Source organism: Barbus barbus (assembly GCF_936440315.1).
Source record: "Barbus barbus genome assembly, chromosome: 29".
NCBI lineage: Eukaryota > Metazoa > Chordata > Actinopteri > Cypriniformes > Cyprinidae > Barbus > Barbus barbus.
The window spans coordinates 17,471,236-17,496,517 of NC_136757.1; the positions used below are offsets into that span (position 1 = coordinate 17,471,236).

At 37.4% G+C, this 25,282-nt stretch overlaps 1 protein-coding gene across 1 annotated transcript; it reads left to right on the plus strand.

The window, feature by feature from the left end:
• Positions 1 to 680: 680 nt before the first annotated feature.
• LOC306849361 (voltage-gated potassium channel KCNC1-like) lies at positions 681 to 24,672 on the plus strand (the record flags this gene model as incomplete). Its single annotated transcript, XM_079384319.1, has 4 exons — positions 681 to 1,298; positions 19,149 to 20,079; positions 20,380 to 20,574; positions 24,605 to 24,672. 4 exons carry the CDS (start codon positions 681 to 683, stop codon positions 24,670 to 24,672), a joined length of 1,812 nt encoding a protein of 603 aa, XP_079240445.1.
• Positions 24,673 to 25,282: the final 610 nt, after the last annotated feature.

Below are 25,282 nucleotides of genomic sequence, written 5' to 3' on the forward strand. Positions count from 1 at the left end.
GATGCAGCGCTGTAAGGGTTACTGAGGCGCTGGAGCATCATCATCATCATCATCCTCTCATGGGCTGTGTCGTCTTCTGACTCTGACTCAAGATGCAACAGATCTTTTCCAACAAACTGATGATACCGTCTCATCCTTCGCCAACAGAAGATTTGGCCTGAGATGGATTATCAAAGTTAACATCGCAGACATTATTCGGCAAGGTTGCGCTTTTATTTCAAACTCATTTGTTATTAAGGAATATTGCGCGCGCAGGTGACAGCCGGGTGTGATTTACTAATTCAACGACAAGGTAACGAGAGTTTTGAAAGAGATTAAATGAAGTCCTTTTTAGAGTAGTCTGACTTTTATTTAAACTAATCTGTTTTTCTTTGTAAATAAAGTGAGAAATGCCTACGCGCGCGTAAATGCCAATTCGGTCTTGATGCGCGGACGGTTTGCTCGTGTTCTGGTGTTTAGTATCATGTCAAAGTGCCCATGAATGAGGAACAACGCAATCATCCACCCATAGACTGAGCATCTGGGAGAGTTTCTGCGTTAACAGGTGGTTCTTCGCGCCTCTGATGGCCATGTTGACGGCGGAAACTCTCTACAGTTGTTCGACTTTCGTAACTGACGACAGCTGCGCAGGTTTAGAAAGCCAAGAGAGTTACTAGGTAAAAGCCTCTCTATCTAAATCTATGATCAGCTCGGTGTGTGTTTCGTCGTACCGCGGGCGCAAGTCAGGCAACAAACCTCCTTCCAAATCATGTCTGAAGGAAGAGATGGCCAGAGGCGAAAACTCAGAAAAAATCACCATCAACGTCGGTGGCACGCGCCACGAAACCTACAGGAGCACCCTTATGACCATACCGGGCACGAGACTGGCCTGGCTCGTCGACACGGACCACCAAATGAACCCGGATTCAGACACGGGACAGACGCCCAGCGCCAGCGAGTTCTTTTTTGACCGACACCCGGGCATATTCGGCTATGTGCTGAACTACTACAGGACCGGCAAGCTGCACTGCCCGGCGGACGTGTGCGGCCCTCTGTTCGAGGAGGAGTTGGCGTTTTGGGGCATCGATGAGACTGACGTGGAGCCCTGTTGCTGGATGACCTACCGCCAGCACAGGGACGCAGAAGAGGCGCTGGAGATTTTCGAACCGCCAGATCCGGAGGATGCGGAGGATGACCATGACATGCCCAGACGCTTCGGCATTGAGGACAGCCCTGGCCGCTCTAGGGGATGCTGCGAAGTTTGGCAACCAAAAATATGGGCGCTCTTTGAAGATCCGTATTCTTCGCGTGCAGCCCGGGTAAGTGTTGAGAATGCCTATTACACATATAGGGGGGAAAATAAGACCTTTGCATTTTCTTTTCCTTTTCAACAAATAGTCGAGGATGAGATTCATAACCTTTATCAGAGGTCAAACTAAAGATCACGTGAGCTGTTTTATTTCTGTTCATTGTAACAATATAGGCAATACAGCTGCATATAATATATGTGGTTAGGTTTACTATTTGTTCTGTAAAAAAAAAAAAAAAAAAAACCAACAACATATGTATTGGTGCTTTAAAGAACTCGTGAAGAATGAAACGTTCATATCTGTTTTAATCTTCAAAAACGGTTCTTTATACAAAGAAAGGCATTAAGATGTCAAAACGAACCTTTATTTCAAGGAAGGGCCCAAATTATGTTATTTCTTGGGTGTTACAGTTCTAAGGATTATTAGTAGTAATAGTAGTATTTGAAATGAGAGAAAAATAAAATTAATAACAGAAAATGTGAAATACAGCTAAATGTCACATTTGGTAATTAAAAGCAGTCAATCATTAAAATAGTTTTAAAAGACAATGAACTGAATATCAATTTAACACTTGTAAAAAATAGTTGGATACAGTTGAAAAGGTCAAGACCTCGGAGGCTGGACAGGCATTTCATTTGTTTAAAACTACAGTTTTAAAAATAAAGATTATTTGTTGGTGTCTATGGTTCCATGAAGAACCTTTAACATCCATAGAACCTTTCCATTACACAAAATGTTCTTTACAATGGAAACACATTATTTCGAATGGTCTAAAGTACTTACTAAGAATGCTCTAAAGAAAAGTTCTTTAAAATGTTATTCATACAAAAAAAAAGGTTATTTTAACAACTGTTCACCTAAAGGTTCACGCATTGCTGCGAAAAACCCCTTTTGGAACCTTCATTTTTAAGAGTGTACCTACTTGACAGAATATTTTTGTTTTAGATAATAGTTTTATTTAACATATCTATTAGTTCTCCCAATCTATACTCTTATATAAGAAAAAAAAACTGGGGCAGTACCCTTTCAAACACATTTGTACTTTTTTTACCGCTATAAGGCGCACATAAGTACCTTAAAGGTATGTATTAGTACCTAAAGTGTACATATTTTGTACTTTTTCTACTTTTCTGAGAGATATGTGATTAATAATGCTTTTAAAAAAGTAATAATGGGACACCAACCATATGAAATGAGCCATTCTTACCTAAATTAGAAACCATTTTAATGTGATTGACAAAAATGTTTAGTTTGTTACGCACTTCTAGGGGATGCATGCCAACAGGTGTTTTATTATGGCCATTAGAGCTTTCAGTCTTTACTCTCAATCTGTAAGTCAGCTTTAAATGAATGTCATGGTCAGCTCATCCTTACTCTGTGGTTGCAGTGGAAACACAACCAGCTTCAACTGTCTATTGTACTGCACCTGTCTCACACCGTGGCAACCTGCACTCACCCAGATGCCACCTGCTCTAGTGTTAATGTGTCACACTCAGATGTCAGACGTGTGAAATCCTCTCTCGCTGTGATGGATGAATGTCACTCAGAACTTTCTGAGATGCCTCAGAGACAGGATGATTTATGTTTAATTAAAACTTTTTCTGTGCCATATGCCCACTTATCAGAAGTGTTCAAAGTGTGTTCAGCATTCAAATATATGTCTAAATGACTCTTTTATTATAGGTTGGTGATTTACTAGCAGATAAATGCACTAGAATTGCCTTAAACCAGCCCTAGAACAGATGATGTGTATTGAGGCCTATGTCAGAGTGATCTTTAGAATTTGAGGCTCAGGTTTAGGCAAGATTCAATGTGTGTGTATAAAAGCGAAAATAAGAGTAAGAGAGCATAGTATAGTGCTTTTAAAATGTTTATATGTCAGTTTGAAGTCCATCAAATGATGATGGGATGATGGGCAGGAGCGACTCTTAGCAGGTAATACTGTGATGCTCTTAGAATAAAGTGTTTTATCCCCACTCACAGTCCTTTAGCTGGTTGGTATGATTTATTTGTGTTATAATGTGCTCTGTCTTTTCTCACATTAGACAGTCACGAATTGCTCACCAGTGTATTTATTTGATCAAAAATACAGTAAAACTGTAGTATTGTGAAATATTAGAATTTAAAACAACAGTTTTCTGTTTTAATATATGTTTAAATTTGATTTATTCCTCTGATGACAAACCTGAATTTTCAGGAGCCACTACTCCAGCCTTCTGTGTCACATGATCATTCAGAAATCATTCTAATATGATTTTGTGCTCAAGAAACATGATATCATGATAAACATTGAAAACAGTTATGTTCTTTTTTGGAAACCATGATACATTTTTTTTCAATATTCTTTGATCAAGAAAGTTCAAAAGAATAGCATATATTTAAAATAGAAATCTTTTGTAACATATTTAAAGTACAACAAAAGCATAAAATAAAAGTATTAATTTCTTACTCAAACTCACCCAGGGATTTTGTTATCACACCTATTTTGTAAGTGAGTGCATTTTATAGCTAATCAAATCTTTCATATCTGTGTTCCGAGGCACATTTCAAGGTTGGATTCAGTTCTAATTACATCACAAGCAAGAGCACCCTTGGCAGAGCATACAGTCTGAACAGAGCTGTTTAAATCGGTAATGTGAAAGCTTTTTATTGTAGGGCTAAATCTCTGTTACAGTATTGAACCCTGGATATTTGGCTACTTTATTTTGACCGAGAAATCAATTTCTTTCCTTAGAGAAATTTAGAGGTGATTAATTGCTTTAGTTGCTTGGCACGGAGGTCACTTAAAAAAACAATGCTGTCATACAATGTGTTTCTATTCTTCAGGGTGCAAAACAGACATCAGGTTTCATTGATATGCAGTGTGTTTGTCACAGCTGAGCTACTTTGATGGTTAACATCTACACACAGCTGAGTTATTGCCTTGAGGTCCATCATTTCCTCATCATTATTAAGCTAGCTGTTTGTTTTCCTAATTAATTTAGATGATTTCTAGCATACAGGCCTGACAGACTAAATGGGATTTAAAGAAAAGGGAGAAAGAGGTGAAACAGAACAGCTACAAGGCGTTTAGAATAAACCTCTCAGAGCAAACAAGATGTCATTATATTCCAATTGCTCAGAAATGACAAGGAGCAAATGGTTGAGCTTCTTGGACCCTGCTATTCTTTAGCGCTCTCAGTCATCTCTGCCTAGAGAGCATTAAGGGCCGCAGGGCTCATGTTACCATATACTGACGGCTGCTCAGGCCAGCTAATACAGTTAGAACGGAGGAAAAGCCATCTGGGCTTTTATTAATCACAGGATCAGTAAAACAGTAAACAGTATTTTCCTCTTGTTTTCCAATAGAAATATCAGCATTTACTTTATTTATTAAAAATAAGAATTTGACCCATGTACAGTAGGCTAGTCATAAAGTCAGTAAGTTAAAGGGATAGTCAACTCAAATATGGAAATTCTGCCATCATTTACTCGTCTTATTTTTTTCTGCTGAAAACAAAACATGATTTGAAGAATGTTGGTAATCTAACCAAACAGTTTTGCTTCACACTGACTGCTATTGTATTTTTTGTCCATACAATGAAAGTCAATGGAAACCAAAATGATTTAGTTACCAACATTTTTCAAAATATCTGTTTTTGTGTTACACAGAAAAAAAGTCATACAGATTTGGAACGACATGAGTAAATGATGATAGAACTTTCATGTTCAGGTGGACTGTCTCTCAAGATTCAAGATTCAAGAGTTTTATTTGTCACATACACAATTATACAGAGTATAACCAGCAGTGAAATGTAGGTCAGGTCCGCTCCAAGGACAGTGCAATTATAAAGTATACAAATATTAAGAGAAGAAAAGTAGAAAAAATAAAATAAAATAAAAGAATAAAATAAAAAGATAAGATAAAAAATATAAATATAAATGTGCAGGTCAGTATGTTGTTGACTTAAATAGTACTAAGAGGAATGTGCAAAATAATGTGCAAAAAAGTTGTACAGGGTATATAATAGCAGCAATATGAGGTAGAGAAAAATTATGAATAGCTTATTGATATGGTGATATTTACATGGAGTCAAGTGATGTTATGACACAGAGTTAGAGTTTAGGAGCCTGATGGCCTGGGGGAAGAAGCTCCTCCTAAGTCTCTCAGTTTTTGCCATCAGGCTACGGAAGCGCTGGAAGCAAAGTGAATAGTCGGTTACCCGGGTGATTTGAGTCCTTGAAGATTTTAACAGCTCTATTTTTGCAGCGTTTGAGGTAGATGTCCTGCAGAGAGGGGAGAGCAGACCCTGAGATGCGCTCAGCTAAGCGCACAACTCTCTGTAGTGCTTTGCAGTCCTGATTGGAGCTGTTTCCATACCACACTGAGATGCACTGAGTCAATACACTTTCTATGGTCCCTGAATAGAAAGTTTTCAGGATTGCTGGTGAGACCCTGAATTTCCTCAGCTGTCGCAGATGGTACAGTCTTTGCCTGGCTTTCTTAACCTGTGTTTGGATGTGTGTAGTCCAAGTCAGGTTCTCGGAGATGTTTACACCGAGGTACTTGAAGCTGCTTACCCTCTCCACAGAGGTCCCACTGATCATAAGAGGAGTGTAGGGCTGCTGCTGTCTCTTCCTAAAGTCCATGATCAGCTCTTTAGTTTTGCTCACATTCAGAGAGAGACAGCTGTCCTGGCACCATGATGTGAGTCTCTCTACCTGATCCAAGTATGCGGTCTCATCGTTGTTGGAGATGAGGCCCAGAACCACAGTATCATCAGCGAATTTGACAATAGATGTGGAGCTGTGAGAGGACACGCAGTCATGCGTGTAGAGAGAGTAGAGCAGGGGACTCAGGACACAGCCTCTTTAAACTGTTCAATAAGAGTTGACATTTGCTGGAGGTGTCTTGATTGTTTTTGTTGGTTTGGTGAGTGTTTGCATGTGATGTGTTAGCCCTACCTCATAATTACAGCATTATGTTCTCACCGTCTTGGTAATTAATCAGTCACCGGGTAACTAGCCTAGTGCAAACACTGTCTTGATGTGTCAGTATGATTTTGAATGGTTGTATGCTATTAACTGAACTGGACTGAACTAGGTCTGCATGATTTAGGATTAAAATTTGGCCAACGTTGTGGTGCTTGTCAATATGACAAATGATTATTATTCATATAAATACTACTAAAATTATATTAAACAAAATAGGAAATATACTTGTAATAACACTATTTTATTATTAATATAAAAAGTAGAGTATTTAATAATAATAATTTTATTTTACATAAAATATTTATTTTACGGGTGACCTGCTAACATGCTGATAAAATCATGATACAAATCTGTGACAGCAATTTCTTAATTTTCATCAGGAGGTATGCAGAATTGAGCTATCAAAAATGGAGTCCATGTCTTTAATATGAAATATACATGTAGCAGGATTTACTGCAAACCTATGCAAGGTGCTCTGATCACAGTGCTGTTCTTCACTATGAAACATGCTGAATATATGTGACCCTGGAGCACAAAACCAGTCTTATTTTCACGTGTATATTTGTATCAGTATGGGTCAAAATGATCAATTTTTCTTTTATGTCAAAAAACATTAGGATATTAAGTAAAGATCATGTTCCATGAAGATATTTGTAAATTTCCTACCGTAAATATATTAAAACTTAATTGCTAAGGACTTCATTTGGACAACTTTAAAGGCAATTTTTTCAATATTTACTTTTTTTGCACCCTCAGATTCCCGATTTTCAAGTAGTTGTATCTCAGCCAAATATTGTCCTATCCTAACAAAGCATACATAAATGGAAATTATCTATTCAGCTTTCATGTGATGTATAAATCTCAATTTCAAAAATTTGGTGCTTATTACTGGTTTTGTGGTCCAGGGTCACATTTATTAATTCTTTAAAAGTCACAGCCTTTGTGATTTCATAATCGCACTAAGCTAAATCGCGATTTTGGTTTTATTTCGATGAATTGTGCAGCCATATTGAACCTTCATGACATGAGAGCGTTTCTTAGAGACTCCACAGTGAACTTATGAACGAATCACAATTGTCCTGATTTACATTTTTTAGAACAACACCACTTTTGCTTGTGTGATATTACTCAGTTTATCTGTTCTGAAATGGCTTAAATGGGATATTTATTTATTTATTTTATTTCAACCAGCCACTGTAGCCAGGTAGATTTAAAGTTTGAATTATTTAGTAAAATACGTAAAAATCACAATGTTGCTTAATTTTATATTGGCAAAAAAATCATTGTGAATATGTGAATTTTGATAGGACTGTATATTGCTCAGTCCAAAATGCAGTTACACATGGCTTTGCAAAAGTATTGAGATCAACAATCTGATTTAATTGAATAGCAAATTCAACCATGAAGTGTATTATTTTTCTAAGCACCTTAATAATGTTTACATGGAATTTTGTCTGCTGTTAAGAACAATGTAAAATATGCAACTGCGTAAGTATTCATGCCTTGTGCTTTCGAAGATCTAAATTTATACAGGCATAAACAATTGCCTCTAACTAAATGTGAATCATTGCAATAACTGTTTTATTTTCTGAATAACATAACACAGTAGATATGATTGAATTGCTCTAGATTCTGAACACTTCACTGAACTTGAGAAATGACTAGGAATGAAATGTGTGCAAATTAAGCTCTTGCTTATCAATTTTCCAATTATTCTGTTGTGGTTTGGTTGATTTTAATGTATGACAGGTACAGTACAATCATCCATTCACCCATTGAGTATTAAAATAAGTATTAGAAACATTAGATAGATATAAAGCAAATAGAAACTTTACAGGTGGGATGAGTCTTAAACAGTGGCTTACACACTCAAAAGTCACTGCAGTTTTTGGCAAGGTGCTGGATTTAAAGAACCTCATGTTTATTGTAGTTATTCTGGAGACAGACCTTAGTTTTAGTAGTCATGTCAAAGCAGTAACTAAATCAGCATACTATCATCTCAAAAACATTGCAAGAATTAGAATTTTGTTTCCAGTCAAGATTTGGAGAAACTTGTTCATGCCTTTATCACCAGCAGGATGGAGTATTGTAATGGTCTCCTCACAGGCCTTCCAAAGAAGACGGAGAGCGATGGACTCACTCAGACGTGAGTGAGGGACACCAGCAGAAGAAAACTGGTGTCATAATTAAGGTACACCTGTAAGTGGGCCGTAGAGGCAAATAGTGCATTTGAAGGTATAGGAAATACAGAGAGAATGTGAGATGCTAGAAGGGAGGTTCTAGTTGTGAAACGCTCGACCAACTCTAAATTCCTACCATTACAGACAGGGGCACGCCCCGAGTTTTAGCGAATAGGTCAGATATGATGGTCAAAGTAAGTAGGGGAATAGTTAGGTGTTTTGGAAGGTTTTTTTTCCGTTCACTTAGTGCGCAAGAGTTTGAACAAAGCTTGAGAATATTTGTTTTTAAATTTCTTGTTTTTATTATTATTATTACAATTTTATTTTTCAACTCCTATTGTTATTTTTTATGACTATTTTACTTTTTCACGTAAAGCACTTTGAATTACCATTGTGTATAAAATGTGCTATATAAAGAAACTTGCCTTGCCTTGCCTTATGTAATCTCGAAATCATGTAAACTGTGTGTTCGAAAAAATTTTATCAAGTCAGAAGAGAGGCCGTAAATAAGAACAGACGCTATGAATGTTTAAACAGAAGACTCGAGCGCATTTTCATTGCTGTACTGATCTTTCTAATAAAACTCACACCAAATTTATTCCTGCACAAGTTGGTCCAGGAATGCAGTGTGCAGTGCTCTGCAGTCTGAGCCTTATATGAGCACAATGACAGTGTGTAAATAATGGACTAATGTCTCCAGCACTCTCGTTGTTCTGTGCTACAGAGTATGAACAGGATGGTTTTGTCTGTTTAGAAGTGGGGTAAACCATTTGCCATTTAGATAAACCAAAATGTAGATATCCTTCATAGGCGAAACTCGCTCACAGACCTATACTCGCAGCCTGCTGCCGTTAGACATTCACTGCAGTGTTTTGTAATGTTGGGGCTGATTGTGTTTGAGAAAAACCCTTTTAATATGTCAACTTGACCACAAAAAGTAATATTTAGTATTTATAGCAATGGAGAATAAAGATGAAAGCAATTTTTTCAAGTAATTTTGAAATTTAACATTAACTTTGCAACCCATTTTGTTTACATAATGTGTTGTATTTCCGAGTGAAATGGGATATTAAATGAGATGGTGACATCAGTTGAAAAAGGAAAGTAATTTTATTAGTGGAGCAAGATATTACATTTTGATGAAAGATTATGAATGCAAAGCTTATTTGTTCTTTGTAATAATGTGCACTGATGAATCAATCACAACAGTGGCAAGGCTAAGGGCCAGGGTGGCACTCGCCCACTCAGATTGAAGGCTGGTCCACCCAATCAAATCAGATAGAAAATGTTATTTTGTGTGTGTGTGTGTATGTGTGTGTAAAAGAAAAAATATCATGCACACATGACAATAAGAAGAAGGACATAAGAACTACTTGCTTGTGTAAACATAATGAGAAGTAATAATGTCCTGGTGGATGAGGACTGATCTTCTAGTTGTGCACTTCATTTCTATTGCGAATGGTAAATGCAAGAGCTTGACCTGAGCAATCAATCCAATCCAAGCAGAATTTCCAAATTCTATGTATTTTCAAATGTTTTTTGAAAAACGCTGCACCATAATCACACCACGATCAGATCCCGGATGTCCTATAGTTTTAGCAAATATATGTGATCCACTGTGGTTTACTAATGTTTTGTGAAGCTACAAATCACACGGCCCAAAAGACAAATCTGTGTACTGTTTATATATACTGTACTTGGTATTGTTTGGTCTCTATCTGAAAAATTTAGCTTGTTCTATTCATCAGAGAATACAGAAAAAAATTAGGAAATTAAATACTTATCAGCATATGCCACATCACAGGAATTTCATTTAAAAAAGAAAAGAAAAACAATGTTGTTTTAAATTGTAATAATATTTTACATTATTAATGTTTTTACCCCATATTTTTGACAGTTATGTGCTAAGATAAATAGGTTTACTTTGTTTTTATGTTGTTTTTTGAGGATTTATATTTGATTGGTAACACTGTTTAATTAAAATATCATATAGAAAAACTGAAAATATAACAAAAACATTTGTAGACCCTAGAGGGGACAAATATAATACTGATAGTTTTTGTTGCTGAATTGTTTTCACAATGATCTTTTACAGTGACAGGCTTTTATACACTGAAGAAATACAAGCTGAGGTCAAGGAGGCCAAGCACAGAACAGCTTGATTCACAATTTAAATTATTCACAACCTTCATTCCTGGCCCGTGGTTTATCTGAGCCTGACCCAAGTGCCTTGCACTTGCATGTTACTGCTGTGACACATTGTGCTGTTAAAAAACTGCCTTGACTTTCATCTTACAGTGTTCTTGCTCTCAGAAATGAGCATTCGTAAATATACACACAAAAGCCAGTGCAGTGAAATGTATCAAATGCACAAACACTGTTGTTCATGCAGAGAAAAGACAGTCCATTGAGTCTCTCTGGAGAAATGCTTGGCACAACAACTCATGGGCTTCTGGCTCTGGACTCGGAGTTATATGACAGACAAAATAATAGTGACTTAATTCATCCCTGGTGTATGCGATTGCTTTCGTTCCTTACAGCCTGGAACATTAAAAAGGACAGAGGGAATTTTGTTCTTGTCAGTCAAAGCTCATGTCATGGTTCACTTGGTATTTGAAGCTCTGATAAGTATTATAGTGTATTTTTAAAGATATTTATTAATTGAAAAATATTTCCTATGTTGACCTGGCAAGTTTGAATATGTGGAAGTACGAGTGACACAGTGGAAGATCAATGAAAACGGGAAAAAGAATTTTAAATAATGGTCACCAATATTTTTCATGTTAATTTTAGTTGACTATCCCCTCATTGGTGTTATTTTAGCCCCTAAAAATGAATCCCTGGCAGAACATATTGGACATTTTTGGCCATGTTCACCAAATAACACAATTACATTTATATGCATTTGACAGACACTTTTATCTAAAGCAACATACATTGTGTTCTAGGTACTGTATACATTGTATTCAATGCATTCTTTGAGAATCGAAATGCATTCTTTGAGAATCGAACCGTTGACGTTGGTGTTGCTACAGTAGCACCGTTCCCTACTGTTTAACTATTCAATTCAATTCAATTCAAGTTTATTTGTATAGCGCTTTTTACGATACAAATCGTTGCAAAGCAGCTCTACAGGAATTTAAGTTTTCACAATATATTTATATATTGCAGAACCTTAATATGTTTGACTTATGGCAAAATTTGTTAATTCTGTATGTTGTCTGAGCATTGGCATCCTCCGAAGTCCTCTGAGGGGTTGGCATTTTCTTTTCTCAGGTGTTCGGTCATCTCAGATCATTTAAGGGTTGGATCCAGACTGAAGCTTCTGTAATTCCTAGTTACCATGGGATGTTAATCCCGTGACAGAAACAGAGAAACAAATAGAGACATAATTAGTGTAGCTGCTGTTCCATCTAAGCAAAAATGATTTGTTCAACCCAAGCTAAAGAATAATAATAATAATGTACATTTGATCAGATATAACTGCAGTACAAGATTGTAAGATGCATTATGTGAATGCTTGACTAAAGAGATGTGTCTTTAATCTAGATTTAAACAGAGAGTGTGTTTGAATCCCGAACTTTATCAGGAAGGCTATTCCAGAGTTTGGGAGCCAAATGTGAAAAAGCTCTACCTCCTTTAGTGGACTTTGCTATCCTAGGTACTACCAAAAGTCCAGAGTTTTGTGACCTTAGGGAGCGTGATGGATTGTAGTGTGGTAGAAGACAAGTTAGGTACACAGGAGCTAAACCATTTAGGGCCTTATAGGCAAGTAATAATATTTTGTAAATGATACGGAACTGAATAGGTAGCCAGTGCAGAGACTGTAAAATTGGGGTAATATGATCATATTTTCTTGACCTGGTAAGAACTCTAGCCGCTGGACTATCTGTAGCTTGTTTATTGAAGATGCAGGACAACCACCTAGCAGTGCATTACAATAGTCCAGTCTAGAGGTCATGAATGCATGAACTAGCTTTTCTGCATCAGAAACAGGTAGCATGTTTCGAAGCTTGGCAATGTTACTAAGATGGAAGAATGCTGTTTTTGTAACATGGGAAATATGATTTTCAAGGGACAAGTTGCTGTCTAATATAACACCCAGATGTTTTACTTTAGAGGACATGACAGTGCATCCGTCTAGTTGCAAATTGTAATCCAAGAGATTCTGTGTACTGTTTTTTGGTCCAATAAGTAATATCGCTGTCTTATCTGAATTTAATAGGAGGAAATGATTGGTCATCCAATCTTTTACATTTTTTACACAATCTATTAGCTTAGTTTAGAAGTTTCATCTGGTCTTGTTGAGATATATTTGAGTATCATCAGCATAACAATGAAAACTAATCCCGTATTTTCTAATAATATTACCAAGAGGCAACATGCATATTGAAAATAGCAGAGGACCTAGGACAGATCCTTGTGGTACTCCATACTTTACTGGTGATAATTGAGATGACTCCCCATTTAAATGAACAAAGTGGTAGCGATCGGACAGGTAGGATCTAAACCATCTTAAAGCCTGCCCTTGAATACCAGTATAGTTTTGTAATCGATCTATGAGTGTGTCATGGTCTATAGTGTCGAACGCAGCACTAAGATCAAGTAATACTAGCAATGAGATGCAGCCTTAGTCTGAAGCAAGAAGCAAGTCATTTGTAATTTTAACAAGTGCAGTTTCTGTACTATGGTGAGGCCTGAAACCTGACTGAAATTCTTCATATAGATCATTTTTTTGCAAGAAGGAGCACAATTGAGCAGACACGACTTTTTCTAAAATTTTAGACAAACGGAAGATTTGAAATGGGTCTGTAATTTGCCAGTTCATTAGAATCTAGTTGTGGTTTCTTAATAAGAGGCTTAATAACCGCCAGCTTGAATGGTTTTGGGACGTGACCTAAAGATAACGATGAGTTGATAATATTGAGAAGCGGTTCTTCTGCTACAGGTAACAACTCTTTCAGTAGTTTAGTGGGTACAGGGACTAATAAACACGTTGTTGGTTTAGATGCACTGATAAGTTTATTTAGCTCTTCCTGTCCTATAGTTGTAAAGCACTGCAGTTTTTCTTTGGGTGCAATGAATGAAGCTGAAATACTAGACGCAGTAGAATCTACATTTGTTATTGTATTTCTGATGTTATCTATTTTAGCAGTAAAGAAATTCAGTCATTACTATTAAACTGTGAGGGAATATTTAGATCGGGCGGCGTCTGTTTATTTGTTAATCTAGCCACTGTGCTAAATAAAAACCTTGGATTGTTTTGGTTATTATCTATGAGTTTGCGGATATGCTCTGCCCTGGCAGCTTTTAGAGCCTGTCTATAGCTGGACATACTGTTTTTCCACGCAATTCTAAAAACTTCCAAGTTAGTTTTTCTCCATTTGCGCTCAAGATTACGAGTTTCTTTCTTGAGAGAATGGGTATAACTGTTGTACCATGGCGCAGTACGTTTTTCTCTAACCTTTTTCAATTTGAGGTGTGCAACAGCTTCTAATGTATTAGAGAAGATAATGCCCATGTTGCTAGTCATTTCGTCTAGTTCATGTGTATTTATGGGTACACAGAGCAGTTGAGATAAATCAGGCAGGTTATTTGTGAATCTGTCTTCGGTGGCTGGAACAATAGTTCTGCCCAGACGATAACGCGGAGCCATATAATTAATATCAGTAATACGCAGCATGCACGATACAAGGAAATGATCAGTAACATCATCACTTTGAGGTACGATATCTATATCGGTAAGATCAATTCCATGCGATATAATTAAATCTAGCGTATGATTAAAACGATGAGTGGGCCCGGTGACGTTTTGCTTGACTCCAAAAGAGTTTATTAGGTCAGTAAACGCAAGTCCTAACGCATCATTTGTATTATCAACGTGAATGTTAAAATCTCCGACAGTTAGCACTTTATCAACATTAACCAACAGATCTGAGAGGAAATCTGCAAATTCAATTCTGCAAACACTACAGGATGGCGATTTCAGTGTTATGTTTTTGCAAAAGTTCATGTTTAAGTTCAAGTCATGGAAAGTTGTTTATCCAGTCCTAGGGATTCAGGTTCAGAGACTAACATTAGCACCCCTCGCCTGAGGGTTTGAATGCCAGAGAGTTTATATTTATCCTTAATTCTATATTTCCTGCTTTATGTTAGCAATGTTTTTTTTGACAGTTATGGGAGGCTTGAATTATTTTCCATGGAAACTTAATGGTGAAACAATAGGGTTTGCTCATACAGGTGGTCTGGAATGTGACAGCTGCACTATGGGTAAATGTCTTTGTGAAGTGTGACTAAATGCTAAATGAGCTGGAGGCTGCTGTAGTGAACAGCTGGTACGGAAGACGATGTAAGAGAACGCTCACAGACACGAGCAACACGTTCTCTCTTAACCCTCCTCTTTTCTATTTTTCTCTCACTCAAACACACACACACTCAAAAGTTCAAAAGTTTAGGGTCAGTAATATCGATCAAAAGTGTCAGTAAAGAATTTTATTTGAACTTTCTATATAAAGACAACTGTTTCCAACACTGATTATAATTATAAATTTTGCTTAAGCACCAAATCAGTATATTAGAATGATTTCTGGATAATGTGACACTGAAGACTGGGGTAATGACTGAGAAAAATTCAGCTTTACCATCACAGGAGTAAAATACATAAAAATATTACTGTTTTACAGTATTTTTTATAAAATAATTGCAGACTTTGTGAGTATAAGGTAATAAAAAATATATAACTTCAACTTTTGAACAATACATATTTGTCATAGATAAACTCCTTAATAAGTAACATCTGGATGTGTAGGACATGGATGTGTTTATGAAAGGGTGTGCCATTACAAACCATATACATTTCAGCTGTCAGCATTACATTTTTCATGATGTACCCTGAAGATTTCACAAGCTATTATAGTAAAAAAGCGCTCAAGTGTTAATGCTGCCAGATTGAGTTCAGTGAATCACTCAACTAAAATAGTGATTTCCTCATCAAAATGAACTAAGTAGATCCCACATCACAATCATTGTTTATTTTTATCTGTCCAGCAATTTACAACTCCACTTAAACTGTTTGTATTCAGCACTCTGAAAGGTTTTGTTAATGTTGTAACAACAGCACTCTACAGGATGCGAGAGTAGCTCGACTCAATTATTTCCCCATTTCCTCATTAGAACACAAATATATTTAGCTAAGAGTCCCTTCCAATGGAACACGTTAAGGAAAATATGGTGTTTGCTCAGGATTATGGTCATGAAAAGCCGGTATGAGTGAAGGTGCTAATGTAAAGGCTTGTTCATGCCAAGGACAATAATTTAATAGAGTTTTAATAATTGATATAATTTAGTGTGAATACAGTAGTCGACACCACAGCTATAACAACCACATGGAGGAACAATATAGTTAGAATCACTTTCAGATTGTTTTTGTTTTTCATAAACCGAGGGTAAACAGGTGTGGATGTTACAGTTATTGTTATATTTTAACAGTTGTCTTGTTGTTAATGGGCCCTTAAACCAGAGGATGCTGCAGATCCATTGATTTTGTGGTGGAAAATTCATTGATTTGTGGTAGAAACATGTACAGTACATGTTTGGAAACTTACTTTACTGTCTATAATTAAAACACTGGGTAACACTTTGAGACAAATTCATTATTAAGTTGTTGCTTATTAGCATGCCTGGTATTAACTGTAACGAGGAGTCAGTGACGTTAGGATCCATGTGCAGCTTTAAGACAGAATGCAAGTCAAACAGGCTAAGTTCAATCACAGGTTTCAAACACAACGTAGATAAGGCAGAATCAAAGTCAGCGTTCAGGCTAGAGATCAGGGCAGGCGGCAAACACACAGGATAATCAAATGACAAGGCAGATTGAATTCGAATAGGCAGGCGGCAGAGAACCAGAGTCCAGTAAACAGTCCAGGTCATACACGGGAAATCACACACGGAATAAACGCTCGGAAATGTTTGCATGGCAAGACAAGACTTCACAATGAGGAATCAGAGAGAACAGTTTAAGTAGATCAGAGTCAATGGAAAACACCTGTGAGTGTAATCAGCCACAGGTACGGGGTATGTGGGAAATGGAGTCCAATGATGGTTAATACTCAGGTGATGGCGCCCTATGAAATTATGTTAAAAGTTAAAGGATTTGATTCAGGCTTGTTATTATTGCTAGAAAGTTCTCCTGAAGAAGTGCCTTTTAACACAGATGCCCTCGCTCACTCTGCCCACATACGTGTTCTCATATAATTACCACATTTGCATTTTAGCTGCTGAAAAAAAGATTCATGTGTTCCTGAATAGGAGTGAAATTGTTGCTGGGCTCTTCCCTTGTTGTGACCACTTTGCCATTGATTAAAGGTGATTAAAGTACTCAATACACTTTAATCAAGGGTGAAATGAAAGGGCTGCTGAAACAGTTCCCAGTTCCCAGTGCTATGTTTTATTTAGGGTCACAGTGGGTCTATTTATTTGCACAAGTGCATTCTTTGCACAAGTTAATCTAGGCTCATTGAAAATTTTAATACTGTCTCTACCTAGATTCTTGCAAAACTCATTAGTCCTTTTATGATTGCAGAGGCAGATAATAGATTAATAGACTTGTTTTCATGCCTTGCACAAGCCTATCTAATGACATCATGACACTTTTGCCGTAGTGCATGATTTGTAAACAAAACACAAGTCATGATAAATGAGCTCAAAGACTTATAGATGCAAGCTAAAATGGCATGATTGCTTCAGCCAATGCGTTTTCATCTCATGAGTGCTTTTAACACTGTCAGGGTTGGTTTTAGTGTAGGTTGTACCTTTCAAAAAACAAAAGAGCATTCACCTTTTAGTGCCACTTACCAGATATTTGACTTGAAAGTGTCACGTGCAAGAAGAAGCATTGAAGTTCAATTTTGCAAAATGTTGCATTTAACCATGTAACCATTGTTGTCTTTGCATCATTCTGCTGTTATCAGGGGACGAGTGTGTGTACAGATATGCTTCATTACCTAGAGTAAAGTAAATTTGTGTCTTTTGATCCCGACAACAGTAGGAAGTGCTCTATGTAGGGCCCTATGAAATCCATTAGATTTTTTTCCCAAATTAATTTTTTTCCATTTTAATTTGACTGGATTATGTTTTTTCCATTTAATTTTTTCTACACTCTGTTAATTGTTAAATAAAAAAATAAATAATAATAATTCATCCATTCTTGTTTTGTGTGAAGTCAAAGCCATGTCTATTCAGGGGTTCTTGACCTGAAAAAGATTGAAGACTCCTGCTCTTAAAGCTCTATGATGGTTTATTAATCTCACCAATTCTTGAACTGGCAGCCTGCAGTAATACTGTAGATTAATGAATTGTTAAAAGTGATTCTGTCACAGTCTTCATTTACAGTTTACTGCTCCTGTGAGGATGTGTGTAAACATAAATAAAATTGATTACATCGCTCTGGGAGCGCTATCGTGCCACCCATGGGTTTGTATCTCCTTCAGCATGATAACAAGTATCCAACTGTGTGGTGCTGGTGTGACGTGGTTGTCATGGTTACCCCCCCCCCCCCCCCCAAAACCACCACCAGTTGCGTTGCTGCTCTTGTCCTTTATCTACATCTTCACATACATCCCTTATCTTTCAGTTACTAAAAAAACAAAATCATTAATGTTTAACAGATTTGCCACATAGTCCACATATTCATCTTGACTGCTGCTGCTTTCAGATGACAGCTGACAATTTTCATGGAATTTAATTTTGAGCTAATTTAATAGTTTGCTGCTAATGAAGGAAAAAGAAATGGCCTCCATTTGTTGTAAATTTTAAGATAATACTGTACGTTAACAAGGAAGTGGACTTATATGACTTGACATAAGAATGGGCGGTGTGAGAGAGTTTTGAGAACATTAACATTTACTAAATAAAATAAGTCAATTTTACTCAAATATGAATTAAAGTTCACTTAATGAAAAAAAAGGTTATGTGAACTATTAAACAGTATAATCATGATTCGCTTTAGAGTGTATAAGGAGATACGTTTTTGAAATTGCATGATATAAAATGTGTTTTTGCATAAGATTAATATGGGGGTGATCTGTTGGATTTTACAGTGAGTTAAAGCAAAATGCGGGTGAAAACTTTTAATATGAATCCAGGCTCAGAAAATGACTCTTTTCAGATTTTGTCACATTATGATAGTCCTCTGCAGAATCATGAAATACTTCTTCAGCATCTTTGGCCCCGCCCACTGGCACATTAGTGTAATGAGAAGAGAGAGAGAGAAGAGCAATACAGGATCACTGGACTAAAAATAATCCTAGGAAAGTGCTTATTTATTTTCAACTATGTGGATGTCTCAGTAGAGCATTATTTGTTTGTTCGATACATTTCACTGTGGATTCTTTGGTAAATCAGTCACAGTTTCGGTGTGTTGAGGCAAGTTGAAGCTAAACTCTGCAGGACACCGGCCCTCCTAGACCAAATTTGGTGACCCCTGGCCTTCATATGCAAAGATGTGAGCCAAACCAGAGGGCTAAAATCAGGGTAGAAAATGTCCCTTTATTTCTAAATCATGATCATTTTTGAAGTTAAAATCATACAAACATTCTATATACACCTCAGGAAACTATATGAAATAATTAAAAAATGCAGTTCATGACCAGTTTAAGATATTTACAACTGTTTATTGAGATGTTTAATTTCTGGTCTTATCTTTCAGATAATTGCCTTTGTCTCCCTGTTTTTCATCCTGGTGTCTATCACTAACTTCTGCCTGGAGACCCATGAGGTCTTCAATGAACTTCGTAATGTCACATATACTGAAAACAACTCCACCACAGCCCCCTCGAAGATGGAGATGGAGCCCAAACCAGTGCTGACGTTGGTGGAGGGAATCTGCGTGGTGTGGTTTACCTTCGAGTTCCTGGTCCGCATCATATGTTGCCCAAACAAGCTTCTCTTCATCAAGAATCAGCTAAACATCATTGACTTTGTTGCCATACTGCCCTACTATCTGGAGATGAGTTTGACCGGTGTCAAATCCGAAGCTGCCAAGGATGTCCTGGGCTTTCTGCGTGTGGTCCGTTTTGTGCGCATCCTACGGATCTTTAAGCTCACTCGACACTTTGTGGGTCTCAGGGTTCTCGGCCACACCTTACGGGCGAGTGTGAATGAGTTCTGTCTGCTCATCATCTTTCTGGCGCTCGGGGTGCTCATCTTCGCCACCATGATCTATTATGCCGAACGTATTAGCGCAGATCCCCAAGACCCTAGTGGCTGCAACCACACGCATTTCAAGAACATTCCCATCGGCTTCTGGTGGGCGGTGATCACAATGACGACAGTAGGTTATGGGGATATGTACCCTAAGACGTGGCTGGGCATGATGGTCGGTGCGTTATGTGCGTTAGCAGGTGTGCTTACCATCGCCATGCCAGTGCCCATTATCGTTAACAATTTTGGGATGTACTACTCACTGGCTATGGCCAAGCAGAAGTTGCCCAAGAAGAAGAAGAAGCACAACCCAAACCCACACATGGTGATGAACTCTGCCTCGTTTGGGAAGTCTGAAAGCAACTCACCAAGGAACAGCACACAAAGTGACACATGCCCTCTCGCCGCTGAGGAGAACCTTGGTAGAAACCGCTCAGGTAGATCATCAGGATTTCCATGACAATAGTGTTTTCTGAGAGACAACAGTGGGATGAATTAAATAGTTTGATACAATGAAGGGATATAAGGCCCATTTTAATGTAGAATTATACTGGGAATAAACTTTGGGAATATCACAGTATTAAATATATTAATATGGATTATATTTTAATCGCATTAAAAAAATTTTGTTTCAAGCATAAATTTAACAAAGGTTTATGCCAATTCTTGTATATTCACTGCAAGTGAATTGTCATGAACACTGACATCCATGTTTTTGTCTTTTGTTTTGTTGTCAGATTCAAAGCAGAATGGCGATGCTACCGTAACTCTTTCTGAAGAGGAGAGCTGCAGTCTGACCCAGCCGCTCTCTCCAGGCGAGAGGTGGACGCTTCGATGCTCACGCAATAGAGACAAGCCAATGAAAGAGGCAACTTGCTTCCTACTAAATTCTGGAGACTTTTCTTGTGGAGCTGAATCCACCATCCACACAGGTAAACAGGAACTGCTGGCTATAGAGTTAGAATCTCACTGATAAATTCAGGAATTTAAAAATATATTGTATTTTTTATATTAAAATCCATTTTGTTGCCAAATATATACTGTATGTAGCTTCCTATGCCACCTCCTCTCCATTTTTAAAGTTAAAAACATTAATTAGGTATACTTCATAGAGAATTCAAAGAAAAGGGATCCAACCCATTTTTCAGTGTCCAAATTAATCTGGCAGGGTGCCACCGTCTAGGAAATTAAAAGGAAACACTATATATATATATATATATATATAAAAAGTGACATGACATACGACCAAGTATGGTGACCCATACTCTGAATTTGTGCTCTGCATTTATCCCATCCAAAGTGCACACACACACAGCAGTGAACACACACACCGTGAACACACACCTGGAGCAGTGGGCAGCCATTTATGCTGCGGTGCCAGGGGAGCAGTTGGGGGTTCGGTGCCTTGCTCAAGGGCACCTCAGTCGTGGTATTGAGGGTGGAGAGAGTGCTGTACATTCACTACCCCCACCTACAATCCCTGCCGCACCTGAGACTCGAACTCGCAACCTTTGATATATACAGTGGTGTGAAAAAGTGTTGGCCCCCTTCCTGGTTTTTTATTTTATTGCATGTTTGTCACACTTTAATGTTTCAGATCATCAAAAAAATTGAATATTAATCAAAGATAACACAAGTAAACACAACATGCAGTTTTTGAATGAAGTTTTTTATTATGAAGGGAAAACAAAATCCAAACCCACATGGCCCTGTGTGAAAAAGTGCTTGCCCCCTAAACCTAATAACTGGTTGGGCCACCCTTAGCAGCAACAACTGCAATCAAGCGTTTGCGATAACTTGCAATGAGTCTGTTACAGCGCTGTGGAGGAATTTTGGCCCACTCATCTTGGCAGAATTGTTGTAATTCAGCCACATTGGAGGGTTTTCGAGCATGAACCGCCTTTTTAAGATCATGCCACAGCATCTCAATAAAATTCACGTTAGGACTTTGACTAGGCCACTCCAAAGTCTTAATTTTGTTTTTCTTCAGCCATTCAGAGGTGGATTTGCTGCTGTGTTTTGGATCATTGTCCTGAGGTCACGAACAGATGGCCGGATATTGTCCTTCAGGATTTTTTGGTAGACATTGATTTTTAGGTCCTGAAGCAGCAAAACAGCCCCAGACCATTATACTACCACCACCATATTTTTACTGTTGGTATGATGTTCTTTTTCTGAAATGCTGTGTTACTTTTACGCCAGATGTAATGGGACACACACCTTCCAAAAAGTTCAACTTTTGTCTCGTCAGTCCACAGAGTATTTTCCCAAAAGTCTTGGGGATCATCAAGATATTTTCTGGCAAAACTGAGACGAGTCTTTATGTTCTTTTTGCTCAGCAGCGGTTTTCGTCTTGGAACTCTGCCATGCAGGCCATTTTTGCCCAGTCTCTTTCTTATGGTAGAGTCATGAACACTGACCTTAACTGAGGCAAGTGAGGCCTGCAGTTCTTTAGATGTTGTTGTGGGGTCTTTTGTGACTTCTTGGATGAGTCATCGCTGCGCTCTTGGGGTAATTTTGGTCGGCCGGCCACTCCTGGGAAGGTTCACCACTGTTCCATGTTTTCGCCATTTGTGGATAATGGCTCTCACTGTGGTTCGCTGGAGTCCCAAAGCTTTAGAAACGGCTTTATAACCTTTTCCAGACTGATAGATCGCAATTACTTTCTTTCTCATTTGTTCCTGAATTTCTTTGGATCTCAACATCATGTGTAGCTTTTGAGGATCTTTTGGTCTACTTCACTTTGTTAGTCAGGTCCTATTTAAGTGATTTCTTGATTGCGAACAGGTGTGGCAGTAATCAGGCCTGGGTGTGGCTAGAGAAACTGAACTCAGGTGTGATAAACCACAGCTATGTTTTAACGGGGCCATGTGGGTTTGGATTTTGTTTGCCCTTCATTTAAAACTGCATGTTGTGTTTACTTGTGTTATCTTTGATTAATATTTAAATTTGTTTGATCTGAAACATTAAAGTGTGACAAACATGCAATAAAATAAAAAATCAGGAAGGGGATTATTATTATATATATGCCACATGTATATATATAAATGATCAGTAATTAGGTTTGTGTAATTTTTTGGGGATTTATCTCACAAAAAATGAACAGCCTACTGTACATTATCCTGCTTATTATCTGGGTTCTTCCCAAACAAATTGATATGAAGTATTGATTTGCATCAATATTATTTCATTACATGAAAAACAAGATCCTGTAGAGTTCAATGAAGAACATGAAACTGTCAAAGCTATACAGGAAATCATTCAGTTGTACAATTTAAGAGTCTTTATAAAAACATTTGAATACAGAACGCCACAATTGACTAATCAGAACAAAGTATTCTGGAGCACAGTAAAATATATATTTTTTTTGTCAGACGTTATGCTGTAGCTGACTTTTCAAAACTGAGAAAAATAGGATGATAATATGACACAAAATAAGAGAGCATCGCGACAGACAGCGCATTCTGCAACCAAACATCCTTCATTACTGGCTGCTGTCAAGTCAAACTTCGACTCAGCCTGAATGACTTGCGCCTCGGCCCCCAAATTCCCTAAAGCTCTGACAGGTTGCCAGCAGTCTATTTCTGGAGATAATTGCTTGATCACGAGCTGCTTAAGCAAACATTCCACCTTTTACATCCCAGAAGCCCCTCTCTCCATTTGAAGGAGCAGAAGTGCTGCTAATGTAAAACAGGAGCTTATTAGCACCTGTGGCTGAAGCAAAACAGCTTATAGGTGGGAATCATCATCTGAAATCCGGTTCACTAATGAGTAAATTAATTAATATGTCCATAAATTAATAACTAAGTCCTGTGATCTCATCTATGATCTCATCTTTGTTTTGATTTCACTCTATTTTTGGAAAATTCAAACAGAGGTCGTATAGGCCCTTCAGACATTCTGTGACGGTTGATTTGTCGTTTGTGTGAAAAGCCGTGCAATTTTCCTTGCTGATGTGGAGACCGATGCACTCTGGGAATCAATGAGGGGCAGAGCAACAGCAGCTGTGGTCCTGTCAAACAAACAGTGATTACAGGCAATAATTCCTTCACCAGACATAGCAAAGATGCTCCATCTTTGGAAATGTCATCACTGATGTTAAAAATAAATATGTAAGAATGATCCGTAGATCAGAAACTCGTGGCATTTCCTCTGTTTGTGTTTATTTGCTGTGTGAAACAGCAAATTATGTCAAACACAGATAATGCAGATCATAATATATAATAATATATAAATTAAGGTTGTTTTTTGTACCCCATTGGTAAAATTAAATTTAAAGATTTAATAAACATTTAAATTATGATGTTGTCAGTGAAAACAAGTCTTAATATCTTATTTCCTAAATGCATTTGTTTTGAGCATATTTAGATAGGAAAATGAAAAGAAAACAAGATTTTTTTTGTAGTAAAGACAGAGTCTCCTCTGTTACTGTCTTCTCTCATACAGCGCTGTCTTTTTCAAGCCAACTTCTTTCTTGATTTGTGTGTAATTATGTGGCAAGCCAGTCATCCAGCACTGAAAGGCATCATCTACAGCAGTGCTGAAGTGAGTTACGGATCTGCTTCTGGTCCCGAAAGGCAACTCAACTTAATTGCTGCTAATAGGTTTCCATTAGCAACATGGACAGACCCCACGGCTTTCCCAGTCTCTGGATTCACTACAGGGCCTCCAGAAGTCTTCTTGTTTTAATAGGCTGAAATCTTTCTCTAAAGACAGTAATACATAAAACTGCAGTGCTGTTGTCTAATGTTTGATTGATTCAGTGATCCAAATCCCACTACATGGCATTGTAACTTTGTCTTTACATTTCAAAGTTTAAATTTTTTTTTATAAAATCTTAAATAGTATAAAAGTCTTAAAAGGACTTCAACTTTGTTCCACTTATTTACTAATACCCTTCATTTTACGTTCATTGAAATAGTTAGTTTGGTTTAACTTGTTTTCTCTCTGTCTTTGTTTCAGAGAGCTGTAAAGATGCGCTCACAGCCCCTGCAAACTACACTCAAGCAGAAGTTACTACCCTGACCTGAGAGGGGGTGGGGGGGGGGGGGGGGGGGGGGGGGGGGTTGTCCTGATGGGACGAGTGGGTCACTCATCTGGGATGCTCACCAATCTTTCATCTTCTCATCAATCATGCATCGTATTTCTAAGTCAAGAATATGGATCATTTCTAGTCAAATCGTCATGTATGTCAGTCCATTTTAAATGCTGCCAGGCATATTTTTGCATGATAGAGCGTAAGTACTTTTGGTCAAAATATAACTTTAATATACTTTTTTTATTTGGGACACATAAAGTCTTAAAGTAATGATGTCGCTGAAGTCCTCATTAAATCAAAATGGAAAGGATAATTTTGAAGCCATTTAAATTCTAGTTTAATCCTAAAAGTTGACAAAATAACTTTTAATATTATTTTTAGAGACTTTTTAAAAGGACAAACCCTTCAATATGTTCTTCTATAACTTACTATTTCATTTAGGAAATATGTTTAAAGTCTTGTCTCCTCATCAAATCTGCCTTTATTTGATCAAAAATATGGTAAACATAAAATAAAAAAATGAAAATACTGTCCCTAGTAAAAAAAATAAAACAAATATTAAAAATACATTTATTTCATACTAAGTATAGTTCAAATCTATT